The sequence below is a fragment of the Nycticebus coucang genome, chromosome 2 (assembly GCF_027406575.1).
Source record: "Nycticebus coucang isolate mNycCou1 chromosome 2, mNycCou1.pri, whole genome shotgun sequence".
Taxonomy (NCBI): domain Eukaryota; kingdom Metazoa; phylum Chordata; class Mammalia; order Primates; family Lorisidae; genus Nycticebus; species Nycticebus coucang.
Genome location: NC_069781.1, coordinates 104,648,335 through 104,674,686, shown reverse-complemented (window position 1 = coordinate 104,674,686; position 26,352 = coordinate 104,648,335). Strand labels below are relative to the sequence as shown.

General features: G+C 41.3%; 1 protein-coding gene across 1 annotated transcript; it reads right to left on the bottom strand.

The window, feature by feature from the left end:
* Positions 1 to 16,644: 16,644 nt before the first annotated feature.
* LOC128563480 (mitogen-activated protein kinase 6-like) lies at positions 16,645 to 20,551 on the bottom strand. The gene is given in 4 exon segments (XM_053558803.1): positions 16,645 to 17,554; positions 17,557 to 18,031; positions 18,034 to 19,446; positions 19,738 to 20,551. Coding segments are annotated over 4 exon segments (2,166 nt in total). The 5' UTR covers positions 19,885 to 20,551; the 3' UTR covers positions 16,645 to 17,423.
* Positions 20,552 to 26,352: the final 5,801 nt, after the last annotated feature.

The following is a 26,352-nucleotide window of genomic DNA, read 5'->3' as shown; positions in this document are numbered from 1 at the left end:
CCATCACCAAGTGCAAAGCCCTGCCCTGGGCATTTGCAGGGTCATGAATGCACATACTCCAGAGAACAACTCTCAATTTACTAGTGTAGGTGTTGGGACCATTCATGTTTCTCAAATGGTAAAACACACCAGAACACTGGGATATGCACATTTTGCATGTCAGTTTGATTGTCATGGTAGGCAGTGGTCTGCAATGCTGGCAGAGAGGATCCTTATGACACCAGACAAGCCAGGTGTCTCAGGCTCCCTCTAGAGAGAAAGGCCACTTACCACAGGACACTCTGGGGAGCCAGAGGAGAATGGCACTGGGGTGCAGTGGGCCTGGTGAGCCCCTCACCAAGTGAGCTACGGCTTCATAGGTGACTGCAGCGTTCTGCAGAGCTGGTCAGGGAGCAGAGCATGACAAAGGGGCCCTCAGCGCTTATGTAAGAAGCACAGACCTCTGGGGAAGACAGACTCATGTTTTCCCAAGATTTTCCATTTGTACCAGATTAGCTCAATGTCACATGTGAAAGGGTATGTTTCCAAGGGTTGTTAATTCTAGTTTCATTTACCGTGTAAACAAGGACAGAGGCATCAAAGTCAGAACACCATTATTCCTGGGCTCTGACCTTCACCTAGAGCTGAATTCTCTATTGTTATTATTACTACTAAAGTATTGATCTGGTCACCCTATGGACATGAAAGTTCATAGCAAAGTGATTTCCAGAAGAGGAGCTCCGACAGTATGTGACTTGTTTTCTCTGTCCTTGAAGTTCCTTCAGAGAAGAGCCCAGTGACCTGGAGAGTGGGTAGGACTCAGAAGGCTTTCCCAGGGTTCCAGTTGGCCTGAGTTCTTTCGACAACTCCTTCAGAGCTTTATCTGGAAGTGCCCCTACATGGCTTTTCTGACTGTTTACATGTGCTGCAAACCTGCTGGGCATGTGCTTCAGAGTAACTCATTTCTGCACAGGTAGAAGAATAATAGGAATTCCTGGCTGCCCGGGGGAAGATCAAGACAACCCTGGAGAGGACTTGGTCCTCCCTGGAGGTCATCTCAGAAAAAGTTAGGTGTTCTGTTGCTCATTCCCTGACCGATGGGTGATTTTCTGAACAAATTATTTTCTCCATTAAACAAAGTCTACTTGAAATATCACAGGAAATAAGTTTCAGACTTGCTCTCACCAATCACTTCTTTTACTGTTTTCCAGTGAAATTCACATTTTTTACCTGCATCTCATCTAGTCACCATTTGTGACATTCTTCCAAGCCCCGGTTCATCCTTTTTCATGTGCCCCTCTGCTCCTTTGAGATAACACTCTCAGAACTTCTCCGTTCTGCTCTGAGGCCTGTATCTATCCACATGAGGAGAATTACGTGCTGAGAGGTGACGGCATCCCAGTGTAGTTCCAAGGGGCTCACTGTTGTTCGTTCTTTCTGAGGTCCTGTGTAGGACAGGAATACCCGATACCCTCCTGTGATGTTCTCAGCTCTGCTGTCTGAATACACAAGTAGGCACCAGTAATCACTTTATCAAATAATTGGCTCAGAACTTTATTAAAGACAGATGTAAGTATCCTTAAGAACTGAATTTATATATTTTTAATTTATTAGGTGGTTTGTTTTGCCTACTAATTACTAATTTATAGTTAAAGAGAAGAATAAGGTTGGGTAATAAAGAAGAAAGGTAAAATCTGGCATAGAAAACAACCCAATAAACTTTTAAAGGGCATAGGTTATGGCTGAGTGATGCAGAGAGAAGCCACAGTTGATTACTACTTCTCATCTTTTTGTTGTTATTTAATATTTACTGTTTTAGGCTCTTCAGTGAAAGAGATTTTGTTCTGTTCCTCTCCAGCTCTTGCTCATCCATAATTTAATAATGGTTAAGTCAGAAATGTCTTAAATGAGAAAGACTCATTTCTATTTAGGTTTCTAATCACCACACAGAACTCAAGTTTCACATAATTTGAGTTTGCTTTAAGAGTCCACGAACACCCACTGCTCTGTGTGTTCTCTAATCACTAATAATCATGCAGTAAGTGTCAAATGTGCATCTAGCGGTATATGTTCTTATTTCACAGATGTCCTTAACTACTTTATACATAAATCTGAGAAATAGTGATTAAAGTGTTGCAAGCTTTGAAAAATTTATCATTAATTTTAATCTCTTCTGATGAAACTTTATGTGCGGGCCTAACAGAAACAAAGCAGTGTTCCAGTTGGGGCCTCTCTCTGCTGTGGAGAAGGTTCTATTCCAGGCAGGAGGGTGGTACATATTGTCCCTGTCTCAGAAGCAGCCACCAGCTTCCTAGGAATGAGCACTCCACAGCAGGAAACCACATCACTCTCCTGCCTGTCCTGGGGGACCACACCCACTGGTACAAATGACAAAGCAAAGTCCTTTTCGGCTTTAAGTTTTAAAACACTGAATGCTCAAAAAATGGGACCTGCCTTTGGTTTCTCCTTGTACTTTTTCTGAAAAGCTTTAGCAACTGTGAAACTGCTCCGGGGACGGAATGGACAGGATGTTTGAGCTAAAGAATAAACAACATGAGGTGCCTACTCTGTGAGGATTCTCTCTGAGAACGTGTTGTCCCACCCAGATCTAGTTGTCTGTGCCCTTGTAGGTGGTACAAGAAATGCGAGGGTCATGGTAAGAAGTGATCCAGTCTTTATAAATGTTAACTTTGGGAAAATGAGTAAAAGCTGTGTTTTAAAGTCTCCCAGAATGACATTTCATAATGCAATTGGGCTTAAGAAAGAAATGGGGAAAAAAGAACGAATACCGTGCATAGCAACCATGACGTGAAGATCTGAATCAGCTGTGAATCTCTTCAGAAGCTTTCTCTTTTTCCAATTAGAATTGACCAACTGGTCTATGCAGAAAACTCACAGGCTCCATTTTAAGACATAATCAGCAGGCATTGTCCTGGCAAAGCCAGCACTAGGCAACACCTGGTGACTATCTTACAAGGGAGGATGCTCCCAGGACTCAGAATTTATCTCCCAGGTCTCTCTTTCAGGCCATGAGGCTGCTGTGGACACTGGAACTGGGGACTATCAGGGCCTTGCCTCAACATCCCCACCCTCCTGATTGCCTCTGCTTCTGACACTCGGCCTTTCCTTTCACTAAACTTGTGTGTGGGCAGATGACAGGCTGAGTTCTTTCAGTGTCCTTCTTCCACCCTTACAGCTCTGCCCTCTCCTTTACAAACACCTGCCCAAGACTCTCCTTAGGGCTCCTGTCCCCTCTCAGCTCTCCAAGTGTTCCCTGTGCAGTGAAGGGTTAACTCAGCAGGTGTGGGGCATTCAAACCCTCCGCATTAGGAAAAACAACAACAAAACAAAACACAGTGTAGCTCTGGACCACTTCCTAGGACACCTGGTAGATAACCTCTGAGTCCTGGGAACATTGTCCCTTTAAAAGTGGTTGTACATACCCAGGGCCTTGGGCAGCACCAGACAGTTTGTTCTAACAGGTAATTTTACAGTGGAAGACCTGGGCCACTCTCCACTGGTCTGACCTCGGAAGGGGCTGCAGACTGAGTAACTATGGTCTGTTGGTCAGAGGGGAAACCTACATTCTTCCCAGCAGCTGCGCCTGCAGTACTGACTGCCCCGTGCCCCAGTGTGTGCGGTCCCTCTGAGGTGGCAGCCCGGGGACTGCAGGAGCCTCTGTGCTCTGGTTAATACACCAACTCTGGTAATAGACCCTATCTGCCTATAGATCCACAACATACTTAAAATCCTCCAGCACACGTGGTTTTCAAGGATTTCTTGCTATAACTTTGGGTTTATTTACAGAAGAATTTTACCAACACTTAGTCAAATCCTGCTCTCCCGATCCCACTGGGCTTTGGATTAGAATTTTACCTTCTTAATACGTCTTGTCATTTATTCCGGTCTTCTTGGATGGGTGTCTGTAAAGATTTGTAGTTTATGTCAGGAAAGCTGCTGCCTTTTCCTTTTTCTTGTAGCTTTTTAGTTACTATGTTGTGTCAAATGGGATTCTCTACCAGCACATCTTGTTTTTTGCCTGGCTTTGCTGTAACCAGCATCTAGTTATAGACACTTGGTAACATTAAAACCATCACCTGTTTCTATTTTTAGAACTTCTATTTAAGCCATGGGTGTCCAAATTTTTGGCTTCTCTGTACCACATTGGAAGAAGGAGAGTTGTCTTGGGCCACACATTAAATACACAAATACTAACAAAAGCTGAGTCCATGAATAATTTTCATGATATCCACCATCACAGACAGCAGAAATATCCTCACATGATAATCCTAATTACCCAGTGGCCCCATTCAAAGAGTCTTTTAAAATCATCAAGCAGGTCCTACATTTGTGATCAATAAGTAATAATACTTTGGGGGGTTTTAAAATTTTATTTACTATAAAAGTAAAAATAATGTGGGCAACTTAAAATCAGTGTGATACTAGACATTGTTTTTGAGAATCTACTGCACTAATATTTGGTGCGATGGAAGTTGTAATTCTCAGTGAGTTTTCAATGTGTTCATCAGATATTTTGGTTCTAATATTACCCTTAATGTACTTCACTCTTGAAAATATTTGCTCACAAATGTAGGTGCTGCCAAAAGGCAATGATATAAATAAGGCATGATTGTGAATTGAGGGATATTTGTTTCAGGGAAGGGAGGACCTATACAAGTCCAGTAAAGAGACGTGATCAAATTTTTCTATAAGTTAAATGTAAGATTACAGCTCTATACATTCCCTTTGAAAGTTGGTAGGTAACATATTTATATCTACTGAAAATGGAGTCACAAATGCACCAAAACATTGATTATTTTTTCAGAAATCTTGAAATCTGTTTTAAATTCATGTATCAAATTGAAAAGCAAGGCTGCATATTTTTTGCTGTTCACAGGACTGTGTTTGGGCAACATGTGGAAATGCATAAAATTGTTTGCCTTAATTTGAGTTTGCCGTATTTTCAGTTTCATTTGGAACACATTACAGTTTGAAACATTGTATTGATAAATTGCTTTTCACCTTGAAGAGGCAAGTTTAACTCATTTTAAGTGAGTGATTAAATTCACTAAAAATGCTAAATCTGTAATCCATTTTTCATCATCAGGTTCTGGCACAAATTTGGTTTGGAATACCATGAATGACTTAATAACATGTCTCAAATCAGAAAAGCTTTTCAACATTTGGCCTCCATTTAGCCATCCTACTTCCCAACAGTAAATGCTGTCATAGTCAGCATCAATACTTTTAAGGAATTCCTGGAATTGGAGATGATTCAATCCCTTGGCCCTTATGAAATTCATAGTCTTAATGGCAATTTGCATGAAATCATCCACTTTTAAAGCTGTTGTGCATACATTTTCTTGAAGTGCTATGTAATGATACTTCATCAGACATGTGTTTGGACAGCAATTACACTGTCTTATTTTACAAGTCCCTCTCTTTATCTACCATCATGGGGGACCAATAATAACTGTATCAGATATGTTGACAATGGACAAAGAAAATCACTGATCACTGTTTTTACTGTTACTGTTTTATATAAATCTGTTTATTTAGTTGTGTCTTTAAATGGCACTATAGAAACCACTTCTTCAGGGACATTATATTCGTCAACAATACCTCTAATAAAAATGGCAAATTGAACTGTATTTGTAGCATCAGTGCTGTCATTCATCCCCAAATCATAAAATTAAAAATTAGCATCTTTAAGCTCCAAATTTCTTTTGATATATTTTCCAGTTTCTTCAATTTGCCTGGTTATTGTCTGATGAGACAAATTGATTTTAGAAATATCTCCCATTTTCTCAGCATAAATTATATCTGCCTGCTTTCCCTCCATTGCTTAATAAACTCACCATCAGTAAATGGTTTTGATTTTTTTTCTATTAAATAGCTACCACATAACTAGCTTTTACAATGGAATCTGTCTGAACTGTAACTTTTTTTTTTTTTATTTTATTTATTTTTTTTTTTGTAGAGACAGAGTTTCACTTTATCGCCCTCGGTAGAGTGCCGTGGCCTCACACAGCTCACAGCAACCTCCAACTCCTGGGCTTAAGCGATTCTCCTGCCTCAGCCTCCCGAGTAGCTGGGACTACAGGCGCCCGCCACAACGCCCAGCTATTTTTTGATTGCAGTTTAGCCGGGGCCGGGTTTGAACCCGCCACCCTCGGTATATGGGGCCGGCGCCCTACTCACTGAGCCACAGGCGCCGCCCTGAATTGTAACTTTTAACAAATTTTTTTGTTGAGAAGGCAGGCTTTTTTTCAGTTCTGCTATTTTGTCCTTACAACACAATCTTTCACACATCCAGTTTGGCAGCACGTTTTTTCATATGATGCTTTTTCAAATCACAGACTTTGAAAACTTGTACAAATTCCCTACAAATTAAGCAGAGTGCCTTACTATTTGCCTTTAATAAAATCAAATAAGAAGGCTCACTTAACTTCTAAATAACATCAAATGCCTAATATTGCAATGTTAGGTTGAAATACTATTAATAATAGCTGCCTTGCCAAGTCACCATGAGCTCATGTAATGTCTGGGGTGTCAATTTGACTGCACTTGGAAGATAACACTCGGGAAGCTGCATACCACCATAAAACTGAGGCCACACGTGTGTACAAATAGCAAGAGCATATGTATGTTTATTTTGCTTGATGTTGCAGCAAAAAAAGTTATTGCCTACAAAGTTTATGCTCACAAACCGCACAATCAAGTTCCACTAAACCATCACAAAAAGATCACATGATGTTTTAAAGTAAGTTTACGACTTTGTATTGAGCCACATTCATAGCCATTCTGGGCTGCATGTGGCCCGCAGGCCATGAGTTGGACACCCCTGATTTAAGCCATCAATGAGCCAGAAAGTACCATGCCTACTATTTGCTAAGAATCCCCTGCCAGGAGCAACACCCAACATTTAAAACTGAAATTGCCCTAAGGATACACTAAATCAAGGTTTAAAATTCCTGTTATCTCACTCCAAAGCCCCAAAGCTGTTGTTACATATGCACATTCTCCTGGAAAAGTAATCCAGGAATGAAGTGAAACCTGATAGTTTCAGTCTGTCCCAAGCTGTTACATAGTTGCTTTCACCTTTATAGATCCTGTGTTGTTCCCATCCCAAAAATGCAATAACAACAACAACAACAAAATCATAGGATTATCTTGGTCAGCAGGTTTTTCTATTAGTAAGAGATAGTCCAGCCCTGCCAACTTGCAGTCTTTCCCACACAACGAGAGAGAAACAGACAGAAATCAAAGCAGTGATCAGTGGCCACCCTCTTCTTTGTCTATAGCCATGACAGTAATTCATTTTTGATAAGGGTGTCAAGAACATACACTGGGGAAAGAACAATCTCTTCAATAAAGAGTGCAGGGAAAACAGGATATCCTTATGCAGAAGGAATGAAACTAGACCCCTATTTTTGCCTTATACAAAAATCAAATCAAAGTAGATTAAAAACTTAAATCTAAGACCTGAAACTATGAAACCACTAGAAGAAAACATTGGGTAAAAATTTCTTGAGTAAGACCTCAAAAGTATAGGCAACCAAAGCAAACTGGACAAATGAGATCCCATCAAGGTAGCAAGCTTCTGCACAACAAAGTGAAGAGACAATCCACAGAATGGAAGAAAATATTTGAAACTACCCATTGGACAAAAGATTAATAACAAGAATATGTAAGGAGATCGGACAACTGAATAGGAAAAAAGAAATAGACATTTCTCAGACAAAGATATACAAATGACCAACAAATATATGAGAAAATGCTCAACATCACTAATCATCAGAGAAATGCCAACCAAAACTACAATGAGATACCATACATGTACCATACATGTACCAATATGTACATAAATATATACGTGATGAAATATTATTCAACCATAAAAATTAATGAAATCGTGTTATTTGCAACAACATGAATGGCATTAGAGGACATTATTTATAAGCCAGGCACAGAAAGACAAACACCAAAGTCATGAAGACAGTAGAATGATGGTTGCTGAAAGCTGGGAGGAGTTTTGGGGAAGAGGGTATAAGATGGGGCTAGTTAGTGGGTTCAGGAAAGTAGTTAGATGGAAAGAATAAGATCTAAAGTTCACTGGCGTAATAGGGAGACTACAGTTAACCTTTATTGTATATTTGTAGTATATTTTATTTATTGTATATTTTATTGTATATTTTAAAATAACAAAAAGAATAGAATTGGAATGTTCCTAATACAGAGAAATGATAGATTATAGAGGTAAAGGATACCCTGATTGTATATTTATTGTGTATTTTATTGTATATTTTAAAATAACAAAAAGAATAGAATTGGAATGTTCCTAATGCAGAGAAATGACAGATTATAGAGGTAAAGGATACCCTGATTGCCCGATTAGAGCATTACACATCATTTGCCTGTATCAAAACATCATGTGTATCCCAACACAAAGGGCTCCAAAGAAAGGAAAAAATTGTATTAAACTTGTAATACTCAAATCATGTTTGACTTTTGTAATTATAAGAGGTGCTCAACATGACCTATATTCATCCTTTGTTATTGGTATATGTTGAGTATTCAGTTTTAATGCAGTTTGTATGACACTCTCTGTATATGCAACTATTATATATACAAAAAATAAAAAATAAAAACTTAAAAAACAATAAATAAATAAAAATAAAATTCTTGCTGCAGCAATGGAAAAGCGGGGAAAAAAACTGCTTCAGCTTATCTCCACATCATGGCATGGAAAATAAAATCATTTTGGGCCACAGAGAAGTGGGCCAATTCAGGTCCTTCACAATCTTTTCCTCCCAATCTTTTCTTGGGAGGAAAGATTTCAAAATGAGCTTGCTCCTTTTATACTGTGCCAGCCCTATAGGACGTCATTAATGTCCCTTGTTCTCACCACCCCCAGGTAAGCCCCATGCAGACTTAGTCTATAGCCAGAGCCATTTTTATTATTAAGGGGCTGGTTCCAGGCCCAATTAGACAAGTAGATCCTACTCAGCCAGTCTGTGTTCCCCTAAATATGACAAACTGGTGGGACTGATTTTAATTAGTGCACAGAAACCCGCTTTTATTCTTAACATTGTTTCTATAGTGATTTGCTAATGGCAAGTGATCTGATATTTGCCTCCCAGTAATGATTTAAAATTTCCTCGTTACGTGTATTTAAATTTAAATTGTGAAAATATTTTAGAATGCAAATGAATAGTATAGGTGGTACTCAGATATAAAAGTTGTGCACGTAATACAAGAATCAAGTTAATGTGGAGATCATACTGTGTAATCAGTGAGTTCCATAGACTATCAAAGTCAAATATTAATGAAAGGACCCCCAGTTTGTTTATCTCCCCCAGAGAAATAATTTGGGGGACCCAAGCCACAAAAAACTAATTTCAGACTTGTCTATGAAATTTAAATTCGCAGCTTTAATGGTAGATGTTTTGGGACTAGAGTTCATTTTAAAAATTCTCTTTATTAAAAAAATATAATATTTACTATATTCAGGGGAGACAAAATTAGGTATGATCTCAATTCTGTCAAACAAACAAAATCAGTGTGGCAATGTCTAAGGAGGAGTGTAGCCAGGTTGGGGTAACAGCAGTCATTGGTAGACAGTCTTCTATTCCTTAAGTTTCCCTCTATTCTTTCCAATTATCATGTTTCACATTTATTACAGAAAACATCTCAAATGTTATTTACATATTTTTCTTTTCATTTCATAAAATATGAAAGTCTCTTAACACTGTTGACTGGTATATGCACTCGGGAGTTTTTTTTTTTTTTTTTTGTAGAGACAGAGTCTCACTGTACCGCCCTCGGGTAGAGTGCCGTGGCGTCACACAGCTCACAGCAACCTCTTAACTCCTGGGCTTACGCGATTCTCTTGCCTCAGCCTCCCGAGCAGCTGGGACTACAGGCGCCCGCCACAACGCCCGGCTATTTTTTTGTTGCAGTTTGGCCGGGGCCGGGTTTGAACCCGCCACCCTCGGCATATGGGGCTGGCGCCCTACTCACTGAGCCACAGGCGCCGCCCGGGAGTTTTAATAATAACTGTTTTTAGTGACATGTTTCCATCTCTTAGTAGAGACCTTGACAAAAGAAGAAAGTACCATTTCCCACGGACCTGAGACTAGAGAGGGAAAGAGGTCAAGTTGACTCAAAGAGCATGCTAATGTCTGTTCACAACTATCTCCAAGCTCAACACATGGCTTGTCATTTCATTCTCTCAAACGTGTCTTTCACAGAGAATTTTTTTTTTTTATTGTTAAATCATAGCTGTGTACATTAGTGCAATCAAGGGGTATAATTTGCTGGTTTCATATACAATCTGAAATATTCTCATCAAACTGTTCAAAGTAGCCTTCATGGCACCGAGAAGTTTTTAATTTTAATAAAGTCCAACTTCCATATTTTTTTTTAAATTGAGATAAGGTCTCACTTTGTCACCCTCTGTAGCGGTGCCATGGTGTCATAGGTCACAGCAACCTTAAACTCTTGGACTCCAGCGATTCTCTTGCCCTAGCCTTCCTAGTAGCTGGGACTACAGGCACCCACCACAACACCTGGCTATTTTTGTTTGTTTGTTTGTTTGTTTGTTTAGCAGGCTGCGGCCGGGTTCAAACCCACCAGCTCCAGATCATGGGGGCCGGCACCTTAACTACTGAGCTACGGGCATCCAGCCCCAATTTTCCTATTTTTTTCTTGTGTAGTATCAAAAACTCATCACCAAGTCCAAAGTCATTAGATTGTCTCCTGTGTTATCTTACAGAAGTTTTATTCGTTTGCATTTTACATTTAGGGCCATGATCCATTTTGAGTTAATTTTTTTGTGATGAGTATAAGTGTTTTTAAATGTTGGACCAGCCTTGCATACCTGGATTAAATCCCACTTGGTCGTGTTGCATAATTCTTTTCATACACTGCTGGATTCAATTTCCTAATATTTTGTTGAGGATTTTTGCATCTCAGTTCACAGGAAATATTGGTCTATAGTTTTCATTTCTTGCAATGTCTTTATCTGGTTTTGCTGTTAGGGTAGTTCTGGCCTCATAGAATGAGTTAGGAAGTGTTGCTTCTACTTCTGTTTTCTGGAACAGATTTTAGTAGTTGATATTATTTCTTCCACAGTTGTTTGGTATAATTCACCTTTGAATGCATCTGAGTCTGGTATTTTCTGTTTGGAAAGGCTATGAATTATTGATTCAATTTCGTTAGTAGATACGGGCCCATTTAGATTATCTATTTCTTCCACATGAGTTCTGGTAGATGTGTCACTCAAGGATTTGGTCCTTTTCATTCATGTTTTAAAAGGTGTGGACATAGAAATGCTCATAAAACTCCTTTATTGTCCCTGTAATGTCCATTTGATCAGTGATGATGATCCCTCCTCCATTTCTAGTATCATTAATTGGTGTTTCTCTTTTTTCTTAGCCTGGATTAAGGAATTTTAGGGTTATTTTTATGTAAGAACAAGCATGGGTACATTTGTAAAGACGTCTCTCACTTGTTGCAGGCTCCTCAGTCTTCTTGGAGCCTGCGGCTCCATTTTTTGAGAGGAAACTTGAGAAGGACCTCAGCATCTGATTACCTAAGGCATTACATTTCATTTTTCCTCTCAATTATGGTGCTGAGGGAAATTTTTCCACTGAAAGTAATGTCTTAATTTCTGGCAAATTAGCACAGAAGAGAAAATCTTACACTTAGACTACCGAGGGCAATTTGCGGTTTTATGACTTTTGGCAACTAGCAAAGCCACAAACTCTGACCATCCCAGGCTTGAAAGTCTAAAAAAGAAAATCAGGGTGGAAAGAAGGGTGTCGGGTGGGAGGGTAAAAAGGAAGGTGGGAATTCATCTAGCTCACCGCTGAGGAATAAAAGAGATAAAAATTTGAGTTACTCAAGATACCAGGAGTATGGCTTATGCATACACCCTCTCTACAGAATACTGTGAATAGACACAGTAGTTGGGCAGGAAACAAAATGCTATGCAACCCCTAAGATCCTTAAAGAAGTCATCTCTCTCAGCTAGGCACGGTGTCTCACACCTATAGTCCTATCACTCTGGGAGGCTGGGGCAGGAAGGTTGCTTGAGGTCAAGAGTTCAGATCAGCCTGAGCAAGAGCAAGACCACTCCCTACCACAGCTCTACAAACATAGGACAATTAGCTACTAGTTTGAGTAGTCCCTGAATCTCAGGAGGCTGAGGCAGGAGGATTGCTTGAGCCCCGAAGTTTGAGGTTACAGTGAGCAACTGCACTCTAGCCCAGGTGACAGAGCAAAACTCTGTCTCAAAATAAAAAAAAAAAAAAAGTCATGTCTCTTGTCTACTAAATCTTTCTGTGCTACAGATAAAACTCTGCCACATATATCTTTAAGTATCTATTAGTAACATATGGTCTACATATTACTAATATTTACATGGAAATGGTTGTATAAGATTTATGTGAAAATGACCACAATAGTTCATCAATATCATAAGGCTTTTATTGATTTGCCATACTACATTATATGTGGGTCATTACAAAAGTTTTGAGATACACAAAAATCAAGAAACATAAAATCCCAGCTCCCACCCTGAGGGCGGAGCTTGCCAGGGCAGATCACTCACAATGTCTGCCTGTGACCCAGAGCCAAACACCATTAGCTCCGTCCGGCTCAGCGGCTCAGACTGGGGCCCTAGACGAAGGCCAAAGTTCTCCGCACTCCCGCCCAGGCTCTCCCCAAGGCAGTTCAGCTGAGTGCCAAGTCCAAAGACACCAAAACAGTTCACAGGTAAGGCCTTTCTGGTTTGCAGTCTCGCTGCTACTGAACTTACAGTTGCGGGCGGGTTTAGACGGATTGAACACACGCGACCACTTGCCGGTTTCCCACTGTTTTAGTCCTCCTCTTGGGGTCCAGAAGTCTCTCGCTGACTCCCTGTATCCTCTCAGGGGTGATGGTAGGCAGATCCCACCATCCAGAGATGCCTGGAGTCCTATATCCCCAGACTCACGGTGCCCAGATGCAAGGAAGCTGTTACTCGGCTGCCATCTTGCTCCGCCTCTGGGTGGCGGGTGAATCCATTGAATTCTTGAGATAACTTTTGGAATTCTAATTCGATCTTATTTGCTATCCAGATCCTGAATTCAATTTCTGACATCTCAGCTATTTGTTTGTGCATGGGGTCTTGTGCTGTTTCTGCCCCATTGATCCTTGGGGGAGTTGATCTACTCTGACTATTCATATTGCCAGAGTTTTTCTGTTGATTTCACCTCATGATTGTTTTTCACTGTTGCCTCTGGCTGTCCTCAGAGTTGGGGAGGTGTCTTTCCAAGATTAGAACCGAGCGGGATCACTCTATTGTTGCTGGATCTTTGTAGGGAGTGACCCTGTGTAGTTCTTCTGGGGCTGCTGTAGCTAGGGAGTTCTGGTTGTGGGAGCAGCTCCAGTTTGTGACACACCTGGATCCAGCAACAGGGCTGGGGGTGGTGCACACGGTTCTGGAAGTGCCAGGCGCCCAGTGACTTTGGCACAGAAAGCCCAAGGCTCCAGCAGTCTCTGGCCAGGAGAAGAGGTCTGCGCGGAGGCAGGGAGGGCTCCAAAGGGCACTCAGCTACCGGATTCCCTGTCCAGATGAACGGGCAAGTGTGGAAGCTGGGAGGACACAGGAGGGAGGTCGCAGGGTTGCGTGGAGAATGTGGAGGCCCAGTGGGTGCATGTCACCAGTCAGGAGTCACTGCACAGCTCTTATGGAGGTCTGGGTGGCACCAAACCCAGGAGTTTGAGGTTGCTATGAGCTGTGATGTCACGGCACTCTACCCAGGGCAACAGCCCAAGGCTCCAGTGTGCCAAAACCGTCTCACTATGCCCCTAAGGATTAAGGCGTAAGGCAGCTCAGTCCCTGCCTTTAGGCTGCTCAGTCAGTAGGTTACTTTGACCCGTCCAATCCTTGCTCTGAGACCCTGAGGGCGGAGCTTGCCAGGGCAGTTCTTTCACAATGGCTTCCTGCGCTCAGCTCAGTGGCTCAGTCTGGGGCCCCAGACAATGCCCAAAGTTCTCCACACTCCTGCTCAAGCTCTCCCCAAGGCAGTTCAACTGAGTGCCAAGTCCAAGAACAATGATACAGTTTACAGGTAAGGCCTTTCCAGTTTGCAGTCTCACTGCTGCTTGTACTTACGGTTGCCGGGGTGATTAGGTCGATCAAACACACGCAACCACTTGCCAGTTTTCCACTGTTTTTGTCCTCCTCTTGGGGTCCAGAAGTCACTTGCTGGCTCCCTGTATCCTCAAAGGGATGATTATAGGCAGATCCCACCGGCCAGAGATGCCTGGAGTCTTGTCTCCCCGGACTCACTGTTCCCAGTTGCAGGGAAGCTATTACTCAGCCACCATCTTTAATCTCTCTCCCCGACTGGTGTCCTTTTAATAGGGGGAAATTTGGACACAGGTAAAAACACACACACAGAGAAAATGGCTATGTAACTGGAGTGGTGTACTTGTAGGTCAAGGAACATCAAGAACTGCTGGCAAACCCAAATAGGAAGAAGAGGACAGAAAGCATTCTCCCCTGGATCCATCAGAGAGAGCAGGAATCTTCCAACACTTTGATTTCAGATTTCTAGCCTTCATAACTGCGAGACAATACATTTCTGTTGTCTTAAGCAACCCGATTTTTCAGTTTGTTGCAGTAGCATCAGGAAAATAATACAGTCACTGATCTGGGTGCTTATTTGGTATTTACTTGCAGAGGGATTTGTAGACTTAAGAGCCAGCAACATAGTTGGCACGTAGTGCAGTTACTTACAATTAGTCTACTGTGGTAACTGAAATTTGAACCATGTTGTTAGACTACTATTATGTAACTAAACTATGGTGAAACCGATTTATTCATATTGACACTTGATAAAGCCAGTGCTGTTTGTACTTAGTCTCAGTATGTAGAAGGTAGGAATGCCAGACACTATCCCCCTGCCATTCTCCTCCCCCCCAGTTGCAGTCCTCTTCCCCAGCTATTTGCTGTCTCTTCTCATCTTGCCAGTCACTTCCCTACTCAAATGACCAGCAAGGCCATCTTTCACTATCAGAATGAAGCAGCCCCTCCCCACTCTTGACCGCATTTCTTGCTTTAATGTCTTTATGGCATGTTTTACTTACTAAGATCTTTTCTTCTTTCATTATTTTATTCTTTTCTTGATTCAGTTCTTCTGAAAAACGCATATTAAAACTCAAGTGAGAAACCATTTCCCATGCACCAAGTTGCCAAAGTAAAAAAAATTATGACAATAATGTTGAGAATATGGAGTTATCAGAACCTTTAACTTCTATGGGAGCATGAAATGGAACACACTTCATTTTAACCTAGTATAAGTAACACCGTACATAACTGGTGACCCAGTGATTTTAATGCTGAGTTCACATCCTAGAGAAAAACTAACTCTTGTGTCTGTGAGATACATATAGAAAAACAACAGCTGCTTTTAAAAATACCTAAAAGAAAAATAGATAATAAGCCTAATCTAATAAGATAGGATACACACTGTAGCACTGTCCTATGATGGACTGAATTTGAATCTGCAATTCAAGAAATACTGTATGAAATTCCTGGTAAAGAACCTGACCTCAGAGAGACTGGTCAATTCCTTTTGGTCAGTGGCTAAACTAGAACAGAGCCCAGGCTTTCTGATTCTCAGATCTGTACCCTTTCCACTGCATTTTAACATCTCTACCCTAAAATATTTATAGGATCCAGGCAAATATAACATGTTGTACATTATTTAGTGTTTTTGTTGAATGCCAGGTGAGATAATTTTATTTATGAAAATTTTATGACACTATTTATGGAAGCTCAACCGATGGCTAGGTTTGCACTTTGAATCATTTATTCAGTCAGGATGGTAAATTCAGGAGCATCCCCACACGGAACCAGAGTGGCATTTGTCCCAAGTTGTAGAGTATTCTCTGCCATAAATAAGGACATGCTGGTTCTTGTTATTTATATAGGCACCAGTGATCCCATTAGCGCTTAAGTTTTATATTCTTAGAGGAACAATCTAGAAAGTGATCTAGGATATAATGGAAAGATACCAGTAAATTAAGACAGTTCTGCAAGATTTGTAGGATGTCTGCTTTGCTTCTATTCATCATGCATGCAATGTTCTTACTGAAAACAGTTTATGTCTCTCTACTTAGCTGAATGATGAATTCTAGGCCAGGGTCTATTGCTGGCCATGTTTTATTGGGTCTTTTTCTTCAAATAGTATAAACCAAAGATACAGACATAGTCAATAAAATAAGATAGATGAAACAAATTCTAAGAGACTGTGATGCCACATGCTAGACATTTAACCTAATTTTATTCATGCTTGCCTTGGGGTGTGGAATAGATAGTTCAGTAAAAACATACAGTAAAAACAAAAGGTCTTACCATGTACAACTTTTAAACTACAATAATGATGTACCTTAATTACTTCCATGCACACAAGTCTAACAGTTTTTTAAAAATAAACACAATTAAGACTTCTAGGAGCATTTTATAATAAAGTTAATTCCTAATTTTTCTTTGTAGGTAGATCAAGCACCTCCAAAATACAAATTCCTATACACAGTGAGCACTTAAAATGAATACTTACGTAAATTAAATACATGGACAGCCTTAGGATAAGCTGACTTTATATATTCAGCTAGGTAGGCAACAAACCATAGTGCCAAATGGGAAAAGTATATTTGCAAATAAATTTTAAAAACTAAGTTAACTTTTAAATACAGAAAATATACTGATTTGCTAAAATAAATAAGATGCGATGTATTAACACTTCACTATAAAGGATGCATAGCAGAACATTTATAAATGGTGAAGGAATCTTATAAAGAATAGTTTACTACAGTAAACGCTGGCTACATAGAAGTGCATATCGTGAAGCACTGTGGGTGGCATATGCTCTGCCGCATACTCTTGTTACCTTGAGGTAGATAACACATGTGTACCAAATTCGGCTTTCATTTTCAGTTGCTGCTGGTATCATGTGTTTTAAGAAATGTGTACAGTATGAAAAACTTGAAAATACTCATGAATGAAAAATGTTTTAGGAAAAAAATAGATATTTTCATGCCATCATGTACAGTCTCACTGTGTAAATTTCAAGGCAAGATTTGTGTCCCGTAAAACAGATCATTGTTCTATGAGAGAGTGTGTGTTTACTTGTCTTAGTGCGTTTCTTTTGTCTCCTCCTGCATTGCATTATTTTGTTCTATTCTTTATTTTTGTGTGCAAACGACATGCCAGTTAAAATGAAAACTATCTCACATGTAGAAAAAAAGGTCTGGATTTTAAAAACTGAGAACTAATAAAATTCTTACTAAATGACACCATCTGATTCAAGTAAAAAATGACTTTAAACACAAGTAATAAAGACGACACATTTCATGAAGAATACAAAGAGAAATGTCTGCTGAGTGTTTTAGTTCAGATGTTTCAGAATGCTGCTGTATGTTTTATGAGGAATTTGAGGGGACGATTTCATGGCAGAAGGTGTTAATGTGGCCTGTATGGACTTCAGTGGAGACCCAACTGGACTGTGGAACTGTGGGTGCCTATGGATTCAAGCTGCTTGTTAAAGAGGAACTCCCCACTGTTGTTTAGAAATCCTTCCTCATTTCCTCTCTCCCCAAGCTTACCATCTTCTATTGGCTCAGTTTCTAGCATTTTAGTATCTTCTTTCCTGCTAAAAAAGTTGTCCAAGTAACTAGTGTAAGTATTTTCCTTCTCAACTTGTTCATCCTTCCTTACCTCACAACAAAACTGATTTATGAGAAAACAGTTCTCCCCGCCACTCACAAACAGGCTATCCCAAGAAGATTGGTATAAGGCTTCTAACTGAGCTAGATTTGCCATTCCTTTTTCCTGTTTTTCTTGGCTTACAGATTTTGATATCAAACTTTTCAATTCTAGTTGGGACACTGAGCTATTCAAGTCATTTAATTTATCAACAACATCACTAGGTTCGTGTTGTGAACTAAGCTGAATAGTTCCTGCAATAAAGGAATCAAAATCAAATCCCTGATTTTTTTTTCCCTTTCTTTCTCAGCCAGGTGCTGTGATGCTTCCTCCAGAGCTATCTGGGCTTTAACCAATCCATTTCTTTCACATTTTGACTTGCCTTTCTTATCAGATTTTTCTTTACTTTGTTCTGTCCAATTGGAAAGATCTATAATAAGCCTGGGTTCATAGTAATGGTTAACTTCGCTCTCTCTCCAAACTAAGTTATCTAAATATGATGATGACCTCGTTTTGTAGTTACAAGTATGGCTACATTCCAGATCACAATATTTGTTTTCATGATGATCTGGGTACTGCCAGCAAGGCTCAGTAGAGTAATTGGTATTGAAAGCAGAATCCTCTAGATATTTTTCCCGATCTCCATCCAAGTATTTTTGAGGATCAACTTGTACTCCTTCTTCATCAGTGACATCAGACAGAGCTCTTGGGTCAAGCTGAACTTCATCAATGTCAAAGTTGTTATGTATAGGCCAGTCATGCTCTGAAAACTGACAATCATGGTACCTTTCCCAGTTATAAATGTGACTATGCATTTCATCCATAAGCAAAATATCATCAACTTCATCTTCAATATGGAAAGGATGACTGGAAATTGGTTCATCCATTGGAAAAGAATATATGCTTATGTAAGGATGGGAGAGCACTTCTTCTGCTGTCAACCAATCCATGGGGCTAAATGTCAAAATTTGTTCTAGGAAATTCAGTGCTTCTCTACTAATTCCCAGAAGCAGCTGAGTTAAAGGTTTTTGTGGCTCAGTCATGTCATTTCTAATGTAAACTGGAATTACACTGAGAAGCACCTGACGATCTTCCTCATGAACAACAGGTATGGATTCTAAAATCAGCTGCATCTGTTCAAGTTCATGTGCACCTGCAAAAAGGGTTTTACCAGTCAGCATTTCAGCAAAGATGCAGCCTGCAGCCAACATGTCAATGGCTTTAGTATAATTATTAGGAGAAAGTAAAAGATGTGGAGATCTGTACCATTTAGTAACCAATCCTTCAGAAAGATGACCCTTATGGGAATAATGAGGATCCATGATCCATGCAAGTCCAAAGTCACCTATCTTCAGCACCAAGTCTTCAGTATTAATGAAAAGATTAGCTGGTTTGAGATCTCTGTGCAGTACATTTGCAGAGTGAATATACTTGAGCCCCCGTAGCAGCTGATACATGAAGAGCCTGGCATGCTCTTCCAGTAAAGGGCCCTGCTCCAGCACGTTCACCAAGTCTGTCTCCATGTACTCCTGAACAATGTAGACACTGTTCAGTTCGGGAAGAGAGCCCACATCATCTGTTAATTGGCTTCCACTGGGACCAAGAATTTCAAACACTTGCACAATGTTATCATGGGTAAGTCTTCTAATAATTTTGATTTCACGTAGAGTATGTTTGACACTCTGGGGATCAGTTAGGACAATTTTCTTGATGGCTACTCTTTTTTTTTTTGAGACAGAGCCTCAAGCTGTCGCCCTGGGTAGAGTGCTATGGCATCACAGCTCACAGCAACCCCCAACTCCTGGGCTCAAGCGATTCTCCTGCCTCTGCCTCCCAAGTAGCTGGGACTACAGGCACCCGCCACAACGCCCGGCTATTTTTTTAATTTTTTTGTTGCAGCTATCATTGGTTGTTTGGGAGGCCCAGGCTGGATTCGAACCCACCAGCTCAGGTGTATGTGGCTGGCGCCTTAGCCACTTGAGCCACAGGTGCCGAGCCTTGATGGCTACTCTTTTGTCACAGTCATTGTCTGCAGCAGAAAAAACCAAGCCATTGCCTCCACACCCCAATGGTTTTAAGTCCATATACCTAGAGCCCAGATCAAAACCATGAATGTTCATGAGACTTTCAAATTTCTCTGCCATTTTGAAACTCTTACTATTGCCTTTTCCTTTCGAATTGTTGAACTTGTGTAAACAAGGAAGAAAACTGGCATCAAAAGGAAAGATCTTTCAAAAAGGGACAAGAAAAATAATTATGCTTCCACAGCAAGATGATTTCTTGATGTTCATTGCATACGCCAACCAGGCCCGTTGAGTTCCCCTTAGATTTTAAGCTCAAAAAGCTCTAATCATATTGAGAATTAAAAAGATTGCAGTACTCATAGTTCAAGAAAGGGGCAGCAACTCCGCAGACATTTAAAGAAAACACTCAAGAAACTCAAAAGGAATGAAATGACATACTATGCACTCAGATTTACTGTGCTAAACGATTTAACATTTAACAAAAATGTGAATAAATATGCACACAACAGGCTTCTATGAACATTCTCCTCACAGTGCAGATACATTCAGTGTTGGACTGGTCCTGAGCAGCATCATTCTAAGGTGCTGGTAAGCACTATTTCCGTTTTGCTTCTCTTCTTCCTTTGTCACTATATATTTCAACAGGAAGCCCTGGTTAACAGAAGCTGTTGGTTAACAGAAGATGTCTTTTGTTAGTGATCGGGTGGCTCCAGCTCACCACAATCACAATCAAAGCTACCGTCCATCTTACTCAGCTACAACGGGACTTCTCCGACTCATCGAGAGAGTGCGGGGCCCGTGGACAGCCCCCAGTGTCTGCTCAGGTCTTCGGCTGTGCTGGCGGTAGCAGCGACTCCGAGGCTCTTGCTTTGCCGCAGTCGCCGCCATGTAACCCTGACCCGCGAGATAAAATCCAACTTTTTTAAGTATGGTGTGTCACATGCTAAAGGTTTTGGTATGTTCTTGTTTTCTTCCCTGAAGTGTTTAAAAGTAGGAAAATATACTATTAATTAATCATAAATCAAGCGCTCATAAGCCTACAAGAACAAGATAAAATAATTGGTATCATCAACTAAAATTATTACCCAAAATAATGACATCTACTGCAAAGTTAGCATAGTATTAAAAGAGAAAATAAACCTTGCCAGGAATCTCTAAAGCATAGTACCTTGTATGAGAAATAACAGCAGCTGGTCCTCAAAGTCAAACCCAAATAAATAGCAGAACTTCTAGGAGCATTGCTATTGCCCTGCCAATTGCTGGCATTAAACTGAGGGACATTTTATAAAATAACTCAGATGAGGCTCAGGGAAATACATCAGGTAGGTCAGCATTCTTTTCCCTGTTGACCCAAGAAATCTAGGAAGTCTCCAGAGCTTGTGACTATATATCTGAGTCCTTCTTCAAGTACCCAAACTCTTGTTGGGATTACTCTCCTTTGACTGAGACAATCTCTTTAGGATACCTCCAATGGAAATATTAAAGGAAATCCACGTGGCACAAGTAACAACTCCAGACTCAGAAAGTATTGGATGGAATAAAGCTGGATGTTCTATCCACTCAGGTGAACTTTGGGAACACCCAGATGGCCATTTGGTAACTTCTAGAACATTTTACACAAACTGACTCACCACAGAAAGGACAAATGAGGATATATTATGCAAAAAAAATATATGGTTTGGCTGTTTAGATTTTATTCGGACCAAGCAGTTGTCATTTGCTTCATTGGCCACAAACATAACCCTGGAAAGCCCATAAAGGTAGGCAAAGAGGGAGAGTGGCTCTCTCTAGATCTAGTCTTTCAGGAAAATAGGTTGTACTCAAAGCATATGACTGCCCATATGTACTCCCCTTAATCCACACTTCCTAATGGTTAGAGGCTTTCCCTTTTGAAGCACCTTAGCTATATCAGTTGCCAACCTCCCAGGGTGAATCTGCCCCACTTGGGGCTTCTCCTCTACTGTCCATAGGGACAGAGGACCTCATTTCACTGGCAAAATTATTCAGGAAACAAGAAAGGCAGCACAAATTAATACAAAACTCCACCGCCCCTACCAACCTCAGTTGTCACATTCCATAGAAAGAGCCAACAGCATTCTCAAGCCACACCTGCTAAGCAGTATGAAGAAACAAAAATTTACCTTGGCCACAGGTATTACCTACCACCCTATGACTCACATATCCTTGAACCTACCTTAAACCATTACGAAGACTCCTGAGAATGCTCTGCTAACCCTGAGTAGCAGAGGATCCCAATCTAACATAGTCTGACATCCTCAGATTCCATCGGGGATGAATTATATACACACAGTACTATAATCAACAGGTCAAGGCCACCTTTCTCTTCTAACTCTCTAGCAGCTCTTACTCCATTCATGTGTAAGTGATCTGGCATTTTAGAAACACCACCATTAGAAAACCAACCTGAACCCAGAAGGAAGGGACCTTATACTGTTTTACTCTGTGCTAACACTGCTGTTAAATTACCAGAGGGTCAACCTTGGGTCAGTGTCTCTCTGTTTTAAAAATGCCAGACCGATTTAGTTTGGAAAATCACTCCAGAGACCTTAAACTGAACCTCCAAAAATAGACAACAGCTGAAGGCAGTCATCCATCCCAAGAACCACAGAACAAGCAGAAGATGTGATGAAGCAGTTGGCTTCTGCTCAAGACCTCACCTCTTCGAAGAACAAGATCAACCCAGATTCCTCTTCTTTGGCTCTGGCTTTTCATCTTTGCTGTCTGTGAAAGCATTCTCCTACTATTCCTGTATCCCCCACAGTGCCCGCCTCTATCCTCAGGGACTGTTTTTCCTCGCTACAAATATCTCTCATCCCCATACTCAACAACCCCACCATGATTCCCCTGTTTCCTTCTTATCTTATTCTTGCCCATGCTTTCATATCATGATCATAATTCCCTCACTCTCTTAGCCTACCAAGTAGCCAATGAAATAGTTGCTGAGTCTGCGCCCAATGATGCTTTTGATATCACCTTGACAGGAAACATTAGTCATGGATAGCCAGATAGGTCTGCCTTTCAGAAAGATATTGGGTTATGCCTTAAAAGCCCTTGAAACTGGAATTATGATGTGTCCTCTGTAATCTAAAAAAAGTGGTATTTTACTAGAAATCAGTTTAATAAACATTATGACCCTTATGGCACAGTAAATGCTCCATTTCCTCATGATAAGATAAAATCCATTTTCAAGAAACAAGAATTCCTTGTAAGAGTCAGACTCTGTGCTCAGTCGGTAAGGTGCCAGCCCCATATACCGAGGGTGGCGGGTTCAAACCTGGCCCCAGCTGAACTGCAACCAAAAAATAGCCGGGTGTTGTGGCAGGCACCTGTAGTCCCAGCTACTCGGGAGGCTGAGGCAACAGAATCGCTTAAGCCCAGGAGTTGGAGGTTGCTGTGAGCTGTGTGATGCCACGGCACTCTACCGAGGGCCATAAAGTGAGACTCTGTCTCTACAAAAAAAAAAAAAAAAGAGAGATACCATTTCCTTCAATGCCCCTGCAATGGCAATATCACAGGAAATTATTTGATCCAGGATATTTTAGTGGACTGAAATATCAGGCAAAGAAATCACTGGCTAAGTGGTAACAAAATACCCAGTCATGTAGAAGACCGTGCTATGGCCATCTCTTTGGAGTCTACCCTCAGTCAGCTCTTCAAGCCTCTGTTACAACCACTAGCAGCAATAACCAACACTGTTAAGCCCTTAAGGGACATTACTTAGTACATGACAAAGTAGTTCCAGCCCACTGGACTGCCTGCTGTTATGTAGCTTATCCATACATCCTTCATATGAATATGTATAAAAATTTTCCCAAAGTAAAAATTAGAAAAGTGAAGGCTTCTACCAGTCACAGAGCTGCTAGAGTACAAGCGGCCCCAGATAGGTCCTGGAGAGTCGTTGACCGTGGGCAGACTTACAGGGTGCTCTTTTCTTGATATTGTACCCCTCTTTGCCAGGTCAGCAACTCCTATGCTGGCATAAATACCATGAAATTATAAATAGTATTAAGATAAGCACCCTTAGAATTAGATGAATCCATCTCAAACTTAGAATAAGCTCTTGTTTCATAAACACAATAGTCATTTGAGCATCCTGAAATGACTTTACAAAAGAAGCCAGCCTTAGACTACATACTGGCTTTTCTAGAAGGTGTTTGTGCATTGGTGGGTTCCCAGTGTTGTGCATTTATAAATATTAGAAATTTACCATAAGCAGTAGCAGCAGAAGCTCACATTCCTGAGAAGCATCTAACGTTAACAGCATGGCTCACACACCTGTAAGAAGGGTCTGATCCTCTAAAAAGAAAATGATTTCCTTAGCTTGCCAAGTGGTTTAGGAGACTCTTTACAGGACTCAGCTTCTTAATGCTAACCTTATTGGTAATGCCTTTGTCTCTGAAGTGCATCTCCATTCTTATGGGACAATTGTGCTTCCACAAATAAAGCCGATAAACCTCCTGGTTGCTGCATCCACTCCCCACCCCCTGACACCTGAACTGCACAATGGTTGGAAATAAGGGCTGGACTTCCTTGACGCTTTGGGAGTATAAGAACTTTCTATGAGAAAGAAATTCATGTGAACTTCCCTGGAGCACAAAGGATTTGCCTAAAAGCTGTGCTTCAGAGACTTGATCCAACTTTGGCCTGGCTCCCACTTGCACTAGGTAACTAAAGATAACCTCAGGTCCAATGTTGAGTTTTTGCTGAAGAAAATTCAATGCTGCCAAACCAGAAAATGTATCTTGTCCTAACCCACATTTGTAAATCATTTTCAGCAACTCCATACTTCCCTCTTCTGTAATTTTCCTTTTCCACTTAGCCCCCGGTCCATTTTGTTTCCCCTTTTCCACTTTTCCATAGTCTTTTTAAAATTACTTATCTGTTCTCTCTTTAAAAACTTCAGTCATCTTTGTTGTAGTTGTAGTCCAGCTTAGTTTATGCTGCAGTCTCTCTCTCCTACTGCAGTAGTTGGAATAAAATATGGTCTCGATGCCTTCGATAAGCATCTGGCATTGTTTTCTTCCTTTGACAATTCCTAGGGTTGTTTCAAGGGCAATGGAGGCAGAGGCCAAAAGATCAGGACTCCAGACACCCCCAAAATTCAAAAAAGGGAACTCTTGTTTCATCTTCTTAATGAACCAGGGCTTTGCTGAGAGTTCAAATGAGTAAAGGAAGAACAATCACTGGACTCCTGAGATTAGTTACACCTCTGCTCTACTCAATTACACAAACATGTGACGACTCTCAAGATCGTGAACCAGATTGTGTTACAAAGAAAGATTTTGTTTTTTTCCTGGAAATGATTTTGCTTAGAGTTAATGACCTAAGTATTAATCTCAAGGCAAAAGAGTGAATTAAATGATCTCCTGAAGTCTTTTTCATGAATCTTCTTACCAAGCTGTTTTTCTTTCTGCTCTTTAGTGATTTCATTAATTTTGCCTACATATTCCCAGGAAGGGAAGTCAATGATCTCAAAGGCACTAGGCTGGTGTTTTCCCACATGTGTCTCTTTGCCAGTCTTTGCTGGTCATCAATACAGATCAGGTGGGAGAGTTCCAACGGTCTCCACCAACTGGACAGCAGGGGCCCACTGGCAGCTCAATTGTGACTCACTCCAGTGGTCCATGGAGTCAGAAAGGCCTGCCCAGCAAAAGGATTATTCCAGGGGGGCTGGTTCCTCTTTTCCCATTTTGCATCACTGTCACCCCCAGTCACTGGTTACCCAACAGGGCTGCAGCCGGGCTTTCTGTAATACTCAAGTACAAGTACACAGGGATTTGCACCTAAGTCAAAGAGGAGACAATGCCTCCCCAACCAGACCATCTCACTGTACAACCTGTAGATGGGACTAGTTCAGTCCTGATTCCCTCAGGTGATCATTAGAAACTGGGCAATATTCCACCTGTGTCTGTACCCAGCCTGGGGTTACTGTGGAGGAGTGTGGTTCTCTTCCTCAGAGACCATGCCTCTTCCTTGGCCACACTGCCCCTCTGCAACCCCTGCAGGTCATGTCAGGTTCCCTCTGTGTTCCACAGAATTAGGGAGGTGTCTCTCCCAAATTTGACCCCAGTGGGAGGGACTGTGGAGCTGCCACCCCTCTCAGGGGTGGTGCTGCCACTGTCGGGGATGGTGCTACCTGTCTGGGGTACTGCTGTGCACAGGTTGCAGGTGCCAGGTGGGGAGCCAGAGGGTGGAGCTGCCCATCACAGGTGCAGGAGTGGGGCGGAGAATCAGAGGGTGGAGCCTTGGGCCACACGAGTCAGGTGGGGAGCTGGAGGGTGGAGCCACCAACCACTGGCCACAGGGCCTGGGCAGGGAGCTGGAGGGTGGCCAGGGTCTCCGGCTGCTAAGGTCTCAGGACCTGGGCGGGGAACCAGGGAGCTGGTGAGCAGTGCCCCATGGGTAGCAGAAGTGGGAGGGATGGCAGCGGGGGCTGCCATGTTTTCTGGTGGTCGATGGCATGGGTCCCGTGCTATGCTCTTTCCAACATGGAGCAAGTCTGTCTCCCCTTATGAGTCCCCACCTCTATTAAAGTTATAGTTTCAACACAACTGCCCCACAGCTCAT